This window comes from Beta vulgaris, chromosome 3, assembly GCF_026745355.1.
Source record: "Beta vulgaris subsp. vulgaris cultivar EL10 chromosome 3, EL10.2, whole genome shotgun sequence".
NCBI classification, from domain to species: Eukaryota; Viridiplantae; Streptophyta; class Magnoliopsida; order Caryophyllales; family Amaranthaceae; genus Beta; species Beta vulgaris.
In genome coordinates this window covers 52,155,090-52,165,419 of record NC_079204.1, presented here as the reverse complement: position 1 = coordinate 52,165,419, position 10,330 = coordinate 52,155,090, and the positions used below count along the sequence as shown (strand labels likewise).

At 35.8% G+C, this 10,330-nt stretch overlaps 1 protein-coding gene across 1 annotated transcript; it reads right to left on the bottom strand.

Moving 5' to 3' along the window:
• Window positions 1–1,578: 1,578 nt before the first annotated feature.
• Window positions 1,579–6,885, bottom strand: LOC104889439 (triacylglycerol lipase SDP1). Its single transcript, XM_057393173.1, has 3 exons — window positions 4,688–6,885; window positions 3,000–3,143; window positions 1,579–2,857 (listed from the first exon to the last, which is right to left on the bottom strand). Exons 1-3 carry the CDS (start codon window positions 6,101–6,103, stop codon window positions 1,874–1,876), a joined length of 2,544 nt encoding a protein of 847 aa, XP_057249156.1. The 5' UTR covers window positions 6,104–6,885; the 3' UTR covers window positions 1,579–1,873.
• Between the last annotated feature and the right edge of the window lie 3,445 nt (window positions 6,886–10,330).

Sequence of the window (10,330 nt, the reverse complement as noted above, 5' to 3'; positions counted from 1 at the left end):
AGTTATTAAATAGTGAACAGTAACTACTGTCAAATCAGTTACTTTTTTCGACATGTACACTGGATGTAATGGGAATGTACATTGGCTGTCAAATCAATTACTTTTTGCATGTTGAATAGTGTGTTTCATTCTTCTTGCCTTGCGTTTTGGAGCTGGTGTAGGATGCTCATCCTACACCTCATACCAACATCTACTAATTGCCATTCCATAGCTAACTACTAACTAGTTGTTGGACTTCGTCAATACCCCGAGTAATTTAAAAGATAAAAAGGATGTTTTTTTTGGGTTGCCTATCCGGTTTACCGAAGCTTTTTAAATAGAGTCCAATTCGGATCGCACACCTGGCTAAAAATGATGTATGGTTAGGTGTTGACATTTCGTCACAAGTCCGAATCATTATGTAGTGGCAACTAACAATATCATGACATTAAAAAATAAGAGGTCATGAATAGAATATAGTTAACGTATTAATTATTTTTGAGTTTATCTCAATGTATACTTTTGAAATATTAATATATCATATATAAAAGATATAAATAGTTAAATTTCTACATTTACAAGTGTAACTTTTTTATTGAGAAATCAAGGAAGTATTTGCTCAAATCTGTATGTTAAAATGGTAAGAGAACTCCTACAAATTTCAATTTGTTTTGTCCTCCTCTCCATTCTGATTTTTGTGTGGTATTCTTTTTTGTTTGGTGTTAGCTCGTAATTCATAATAAAAACGATTGCAAGCTGCCTGAGAAACTACTTCCTCTACATTTATGTAGTTGTACTCAAAGGATTTGACATGTTTACAAATGCACGCCTATAAACATGAATATATTTATTTTTGCTTAAATAAAAGTTATGAAGTAATAAATATTACGAAAATATTCATTGACACAATAAGCAATTAAAAAAATGGTAAGAAAAAAAAATTGTTAATAATGTCAAAAGCCAATACAACTAAAAAAGTGGAGGAAGTTCTTTTTAGAAATTAACTTATACTCCCTCGAATTTTTATCTTTCTCACTTATGCTAGTCAAAGTAAGATTACTTTAACCACATGTAATGATTAATTTATATTAAAAAATATATTCATGTGAGATCTTATTAGATTCGTTTCAATGTGAGAATTAAGAATATCAATTTTTTGTAAAATTCACTGATACCTATCTAGAGATATTGACAATCAAATATATATGCACTTGGAAACTGTGTAAAATAAAATAGGAAAGATGTAGAGAATACAGGGAAGTATCAGGTTAGTTACTCTTGTGTATAGAAATGTTATCTTGAATCTAGATAAGATCTCACAATCTAATTCCATAATATATTCTCACTCTCTTAAAATCACAAGTTCATGTGTAGAGCACAAGGACCTGATTCAAAGAGAATGTGGGGAGTTACACCATACTTAAAGGTATACTTGGGAGTAGGATGAATGAACTCAATAGGTAATGTGACATACCTCCTGAACTTTATACTCCATATCAGGCATCAGCAATCCTGAAAACGAAAACAAAAAAAAAAATGCAAAGAAAAAAAAGATTGCCAGAAGTCGTTAACAGGCTTACAGCTACAGAACTGAGGACATAATCAACCTCAAAGCAGTCATTTCTTCACCTGCAATGGTGGGATTTCCATTAAGACTTTGTACAAAATTTACCCAAATCAAATTCACAGTTCAGCTAAAAAGCTAGGGCCTAAGGATACGACCTCGTGATGTTGCTGACATTACAAACAACCAATATAATCAGATCTATACACACAAAGAAAGATGCAATGATATTGGTATGTATTGCATCTGAGCTTCTACCTATTCTTGATCATTCATTCTATTAGAACCTGTCAATATACTAAATTTTGATCAGGCCATTTTCTACACCCTTTATTCTAGAGGAAACACTACTCCCGAAGTAGCATCATTGTTTCCAATTTCTGCACTTGCACCATGATCGTCTTCTGTCATAGTATAGGAATCAGGTTTATCTCTGTTCTTTTCATCATCTTGATCAACATCATGTTCAGACTCTGAGCTGGCATCAGTTTCTCTTTCGGGACATTCAAGTTGCACACACTCAGCAGCTGGGCTAGGCATACTGGTATAACTCTCAGAATCGTTACTCCGAGCTGAAACCGTGAGTTCTTCCTTTTTAACAACATTAAACACTATCCCACCATTATGGATTCTCTCCGTCTGTAGATAATCTCCCTCAGAAACGGTAATACTAGCCCCATTCACCCCCGACCGGCTTCCGGAATCCCGTGGATCATAATCCCCGTTCTCTGAGTTCCTGCAAACTGATTGCATTACAGCAGAGTTGAGATGTTCCGTCAAACTTTGCTTTGTTTCCACATCCATGTCCAAGCTCTGAACGAAATCGATGAACATGTTGGCGGACGCAGTCCTCATGAGGGGTCCACCAGATCTTGTCCACGTGTTAAGATCGATATTTTCAGGCTCGCTGTCACTGCTGTCATGAATATTCCTGAAGGTTCTGTGATGGCGGGTTGAAGATCCACCGGCCCCACTTCCAACTTGCTGTAAGGAGGCCACTTCAGCAAGGAATTCTTCGTCAAGAGATCCCGTTGAGTTCTCTCTAGCAATACGGTTCCATGATGGTATCCTTCTCGAAGCATTGAGTCTTACAGAGTTGGAGAGATTTGGAGCCTGGCTTTGAGCGGCAGCAGCTCGTTGAGCGCTCCGCTTCAGTCTACGCATGTGGTTGAGAATTGCAACACATTCGTCTAGAGCAAGCTCAATGGCACAATTGGCTTTTATAGCAGAAAGCTTCTCCCAAGTGCATCTTCTCCCCTGGTTTGCTGCCTTCTGGAGTTCTCCATAGGATGGGTTCTGGATAATTTTCGAGTACTGAAAAGAAGAAAAGAAACAAAATAAGCAATGTTAGTAACTACACTAGAGTGTTTAGTGATATATTAAAAGTTCATAGTATCCCAACCCAAAAGAAAACATCAACCAAGTAACAATTTCCAAATTTATGTCCAGAACATACCTGAGCAAGCGTGGCAGGCATCACCACTGTAACATCACCCTCCCAAGCCTGAGCAAACAATTTGGCAATTCCTCCCATGGGAAAACCTAGTTCCAATACCTGGTTGCATCTGTGTTTCACTTCCATCTCAGCCAGATGAGCAAGCTTCAAATTATGAAGAAAGATAAGATTAGTTCCTTGCTAGCAAGCTTAGAGAAATGCAACCAAACAGAGATGATGAACATTGCGTTCTTGAAATTTATCAGATACATCATTAAACGTTCTAATGCGGCAGCAGAAGCTAGTATTTATTTAGTTTTGATAAGGTAAAGTTACCAAAATGTAACGAGCTTACTTCCCAGCTTTGATTTTTTGAACTCTTATTTACTTAGCCATAAGTGAATCATATACGCTGCCCAAAAAAAAAAAAAAGTGACGGTCGCTTAGTTTCACCTTTATTCTCTCTTCTCTATCACCTTTCTTCAGATCCTCTCCCTCACCCCATACAAGAAAAATTGCTGAACTAAATGTTACCTCTTCCTTAATCATCCAACAAAAAAAAATTATCCTCATTAGCTGTTGCACTTATTGACATTGTCTTATCAGCTCCAATTAACACAACTCTTATTCAACCATGGCACCATGTTTAAAGATCTCATCTCGCACACGGTGGAAAGCCGGACATGTAATCGTTCAAATTGTTTGCAAGACAGTCACTTTTTATAATTAGTCTTTAACAGAATCCATTAGTTTACAGAATTATTAGCTTAATGGCTAATCACAGCAAATTTTGAAGGTATGCACCTTAAAAGAAAAAAGGGGATTCTAGTATACCCAATTCGTTTTTACATGTTCAATCTACCCGACTTATCACTCGTTGAGTCCGGAGAACCAATAGACAAAATTGAGCAACTTGATTGGAAGTATACAGACAGGACCTGTTAGTAGATAGAGGAAAAATGTTACCAGATAAATCACGACAAAGTTTGGCATTATTATCGAGAGGCTGGGAGAAGGTGGTGGAATTTCATGGAGTACTATCTCCCACTTAAATTTTACTTGTTAGTAGCCAAAGTAACTATTAGATGGTCATGATTTACAAAGCTTGATGTCTAGGCTCTAGCCTAATCCAAATAAATGTCAACACTGTGGAAGTGTCTTTAAAGATGTAGAAAGAAAATACAAGACCAATGACCTGCAGATCTAATTTAAGCATTGAACAGCTTCCGCTGAGGTGCTGAGCTAATGAGGATAAGAAAGAGATGGGTAAAGCAACCCTTTTAAGTCAAGTCAAGCTAGATATTTTCTCAGCGAGTACTATATAAATCTGAACATTCAGAAAACTTTCCTAGTAAAATTCACCACCATAATAAAAGAGATTTAGTGAAGCACTTTGCTCGAGAAAAAAAGGTGCACACCGGTAAGGTAAGTTCACGAGTCACATGGATGGCACAGCACCACAAGCAAGAGGCATTTCTGTGTTTTTGGGCCATATCTGAAAACAAATAACTAATGCAAGTACCAAAGCTGAATTTGCAAAAATACCATAATAAGCTATCATTTTGCGGTTTTAGGGAAGCAGTTTAAAATTATTCTAAGCATTACAGATGAAAATTGAATGCAGGATTGTTGGTGAAGGCAGCATAAAGTAGAAAAGAATCGAAATCATTAGAGCACGAATATAATTTAATCAGCTGATAGTATAATACCTTGGCAGCAAAGTTGCCCCCATATGCTCGCACAAACTCTTTCATCCTCAGCAGTGGTGAAATATGAGGGTTTGCTTGACTAACTATAAAATGATTAACATTGAAGAGTTCCTTCAGCTGCATCATAGGCAAATCACTCTCCAAGCTACCATCTCTCCAACGGCGTGAGGGGGTTGAGCCTTCCTCGGGCCCAAGATGAAATGGCGGGTGATAGGGTACAAGTTCACCAGTCCTATCTTTAGCCATTAATTCCTGGGCCTCAAAAAGGCCAGGAAAGGCACAAGAAGCTGTCACCGCACTCCATATAACAACATGAGGCGAAGTCAAATAGTTTAGGCAACGCGGAGGTTCATGTTTCCTAGGAGAGCATACTGTTATACCAAGAATTCTTCCGGTCATGTCATAGGCCTCTTGAAAAGTCAAATTACTTGTGAGATTCCTCAACAACATTTGCAGCTGCCTGATCTCATGAACAGCTCCTTGTGTCATGACCCTCTTAACAATTGTAAAAATGCCCCCAATTTGATCAAAAAACTTCAGAGAATGCCATGAATCTTCAAAGAAACTCTGCAGCTCCGGCCAAGACCTAGTAGCAACAACAGAACACATGATAGATCCTACACTCGAGCCAGCAATTATCCTAGGCAAAAGTTTATGATCTACCAATGTTTTCACAACACCAACATGGAAAGAGCCAAGAGAAGCACCACCACTTAAAAGCAAAGCAGTCCTACCAAAAGCATGCCTTGTCTCATTCATGAACGCAAGCTTCTCTTCTAAAATAAGTTCTTCTGAATCTGAATCACAAACCATTCTCAATTGAGTGGTAACTTCATCAATGTACTCCTTTATAAGTTTAGGGACCTGAAGCCTCCCCTTATGAAGCTCCGGGTTACACATATTACCGAGGTTCCTAATAAGATCAGCCCTCATACAAAAGATAATATCCCTAAATGACCCTTCTTGGCGACGATGCCTTAACTCTTGGAGCTTATTTCTCACAAGCTCCACATCATAAAACTCCGATTCATTCAGTTTCGGGGATTCTTTCTCCAACATTTTGGCAGCGTGCGACCATTCCTCATAAGTAAGCGCCGCTCTCATCATGTTCCGCCAAAATTTCCTCCTATAAGCAATTTCTGCTGTTCTTTTGACATTCGTATATCGTTTTAACACAAAAGCTATAATCGTTACCATTGCCAATATCCCCTGAGGATTCCGGGGATGAAACCATGAAAAAATCGGACCTACACAACCTCTAAACCCACGCATGAACCCCATTAAAACATGAGCTAATTCATGCCATAATTGTGACATAGACTTGCAGAATAATATTCTGAAAGCAATTGTTCGACCAACAATTGAAGTAGGACCAATGGAGAATAAATCAATATCTGCTTCATTACTTATATCCATAGCTCAATCAAGTCACCAATAACAAAGGATTGTATCACCACAAAACTAAGCTAAAACCCAACAATATACAAAATGGTATATACACAATTATGATCTGAACAATTTTGTCAATATCTAACCAAAACCCCAAGTTTCAAAATACCAATTCCTTCCCAGGAAAAGATATCTTATTTCCCACAACGGTCAAATTACAATTTAAATTAAAGAGCTTCCAAATTCCATCTAAACCCAGCTCATAATTTACCAACAAAATTCCATTAGCAAAAGAAAGAGAGATTCTTTACCCCCAACCAATTAAACTGAGAATTAATTACAAGTAATCAGACCAGAAAAAAGCACAAAATAATGAAATGCAAACAAATTTAGGTGAAAAAGAATTGCCCACCTCCAAAAAAAATGACCAAAATCCAGGTGAATAATATCTTGTACAAGAAACAAGGATGAACCCAGAATCACTTTTTGAGAAAATTTGCAGGAAAAAGGTAATATCTATTCTTGGAAGAAATTAGGGTCAGATATAGAAATTAAAAAGGGTAAGTTATAATAAACATGAATAATGATGATATTAATAATATGGGTATGAGAAAAAAATAGTTTAGGAAGTATTGGGAAACGTGAAGAGGATAACATTGTACTCTTTCTACAGAAGCTGATGTAGATCAGAGTCAGAATAAGATGGTGTTTATTTTTTATTTGTTTTTGTTGGGTTTGAAATGGATTGGATTGGATTGAGTAAATGAGAAGGATAAGAGAAGAAGACATTTTTTATTATTTTGTATTCATGTGATTGTGAAATAAATTGGGATATCCCAAGAAATGTGGTAATATTGTCAAGAATTTGACATCAAATCCACGAGATATGAATAAAGAAAGGCTAGATTTGGAAAGTTGCGGGCTTCTTGGTCCCGTTAGAGCACCTCCAATGGCAAATTTTACCCTCCCCATATGGACTCTCTCTCCTCAAATGGGGCTCCCCATGAGTGGGGTTGGTTCCCCATTTAATGAGGATGCTCAAGTTTTAGGGGAGGTGCCCAAATGAAGAAAAGGTGGTGGGTATATAATAAATAGATAAATATTGGTGGGGTATGGGAAAGTAGGAGAGAGAAAAGGTGGTGGAATATAGGAAATAAGAGAGAGAAGATAAATGGGGAGGTAGATGAGTGGAGGTATGTGTTTCAAATTTGAGTAAGGTAAAATGGGGAGGTAGTGGAAAATGAGGTGGACAAATAAGGTGAGGAGAGAGAAAAAATGGGGTGCTCCATGAATGGAGGTGCTCTTAGTATCACTCGTTGTCAAACAATGCCCCGCAAGGCAAGGGAGCAATTAACTAACGTGGAAGAGAGCTTGATTTAGGTTTAGTTTACTCAAAAAATATTAAAAGAGATAATCTAAGGATCTATTTTCTTCGGCATAAAACAATCGAATTGAATTGAATTGCACTAAACTGAAATAGATAGTGATGTGTGAGAGTAAATATATTGTCCAGAGCTGAACCGAACTGAATTGAACTGAACTGAATTGAACTAAACTAAACTAAACTGAAAATAAGTTGGGGAGAACAGGCCCTAATTTTAATATAAAAGTAGATTTAGTCACTAAATGGATTAAGCTAGTCACCGAAAGAAATTAACCTAGTCACTATTGGGCTAAGTCTCTTTTTAATATTGAACTTATCATTGCCTAATTTTAATTTAAAAGTAGGCAGTCTTTTACAAGACAAACTCTAGTTTACTTCATTTCTACTGATCAGATGTGAATTGTTTTGATCTAAACTTATTTTTTATAAAATATATTATTGCTATTATTATTATTTTTTTGACAGAAACTAATATTATTATTAATTTTTATTTTTTCCGTTTCATAATAAGTGAAATATAGGGATTGGGGACAAGATCTAATAACCATCACTTTCAAAAGCCAAAAAGTCATAAAATATCATTTTCATTATTAGAAGAAGGAGAGAGAGAAAAGAAAATCACACAAATTTGTGATGGGTACAGGGTACTATTGTCATTTTGTCAATTCTTTTTTCCATTTAAAGTATATTTCACTTATTTTGAGACGTTCTAAATAGTAAGTGTTTCACTTATTATGGAACGGAGGAAGTATTTCATTACTAGTATTACTATTACTATCAAATATTACTATGCACAACTTTTAATAATAATAATAATAATAATAATAACAATAATAATAATAATATAATAATATAATAATAATAATAATATAATAATAACAATAATATAAATAATAAGGAAAATAAGAAAAATTTGTTAGAAACAACCTTTTAAATACAAGTTTTTGCGAGATACAACATTTTAAAAAAGATCTAGCAAAATAAGACTTTTTGCATTATTTGAAAATTTGCTTTGACAACTTTTATTTATATATAAAGATAAATTTCATAATTTTATTTGTTGACGGGATAATTTTAATGTATAATTTCAAAATATTTTTAAAAAATTTTAATAAATATATAATTGAAGATATTGGTGGTTAAAGATATGAATTTATAAGTGGATGCCAAGTGGAAAATGTATGTCCCATGTGTGGAGAGATGAATGAAACTGTAACTCACGCGCTTTTAACATGCCAAGAAGTACATAATATGTGGAAGATATCCCCACTAAGGTTGGAGGTGGGAAGGCAGGATGCGCAAACCTTTATGGATTGGGTGATAGGAGCTCGAATGCAAGTCACACATACAGAGTGGTGGGAATTATTTTGGAGCTTACTATGGGGGGTATGGCTGCGCCGTAACGCATGGGTTTTTGAAAAGAAACGGGTAGCGACCATGGATGTCATCCACAAAGCGGTGGCAGTGGTGGACGAATACATAAGAGCTAATGAAGAACCATATGTGATCTTTAGGGATGAGCAGGCTGGGGGAGAAGTATGGAGGGCTCCAGAAGTAGGAAGTTATAAGATAAATTCGGACGCTGCTATGTTCGAACTGGGCAAGGTGGGACTGGGAGGTGTAATGCGAGACCATGTTGGAGAAGTGGTTGCTGCAACATGTATGGTAACCAATGGGAGTATGGAGGTTGAGGTAGCAGAGGCACTTGCGGCGCGCCATGCGGTTCATATAGCGATTGACTCAGGTCTGACAAACATCATTCTGGAGAGTGATAATATGAAGCTCATTAAACATTTGAAGGCAAGCATATGGGAAAATACAAGCTTTGGAAATGTTGTTGCTGACATTTTATGGTTGGGATCGTTATGTAATAGCATTAGATATAATCATGTTAGAAGAAAGGGAAACTATGTAGCTCATTGTCTTGCTAAGGCTAGTAAGGAGTATGGTAGTATGAGAGTATGGCTAGAAGAAGTTCCCGAGGAAATAGCCTCGGGTGTAATGAATGATATGCTTTATATGAATGAATAATATACTATGCTTTGCCTGTCAAAAAAAAAAATATGATACATCTATTAAAAAATCAAAAATTATTAAAGGAGACGGTCTAATTTTAATACTTCCTCCGTTTCTTTTTACTCGCTACACTTTCCATTATGGGAAGTTTCACATTACTTGCTACACTTCTTTTTTGGGCAATAAACTCTCTCTATCTCTCTCCTCCCACATGGGTCCCTTTTCTTTTTACTCTCTACCTCTCTCTTCTCCAAAAATTGCCTAGGAGTCCGTGAAATGAGAAGTGTAGCGAGTAAAAAGAAACGGAGGAAGTATAAAAGTAGACCTAGTTACTAAATGGATTAAACTAGCCACCAAAAGAAATTAACATAGTTATAATTGGACTAATTCTTTTTTTAATATTGGAATTACCATTGTCTAATTTTAATTTAAAAGTAGACAGTCTCTTACAAGACAAAAAAAACAAACAAAATATATAAATAATGCAAAAAGTCAACATAATACATTTATTGAGAAATAGAAAAAATACACCAAAAGGAGAGTCCCTAAACTCAAATAAATGAAAGGCATGCCGTAATCATTTCAGCAGTACCATGTCATACAAATCTAAAAAAAGCATATGAAGTCAAGTTCGAAAACCATACTCTCTTCGTTTCATTTTTAATTGTTACACTTTATATTTTACACTATTCACAAATTTCACTTTGACCATCATTTGTGATTTATACGAGGATGAAAATATAGTCATATGAGATCTTGTTAGATTTATCATAACATGTATTTCATTGATATGTGTACTTTTTATAATTTTTATAAATACTATAGGCCATGATTGTCTCAAGAAGAAAGCTATT

What these genes read in the sequence shown, in the direction of transcription:
- LOC104889439 (XM_057393173.1), bottom strand. Translation starts at nt 6,103, where the DNA reads ATGGATATAAGTAATGAAGCAGATATTGATTTATTCTCCATTGGTCCT. An exon ending in GGGGCAACTTTGCTGCCAAG is followed by an intron (nt 3,144 to 4,687) that starts GTATTATACTAT and finishes CATAATTTGAAG; the next exon opens with CTTGCTCATCTGGCTGAGAT. An exon ending in TGCCTGCCACGCTTGCTCAG is followed by an intron (nt 2,858 to 2,999) that starts GTATGTTCTGGA and finishes TCTTCTTTTCAG; the next exon opens with TACTCGAAAATTATCCAGAA.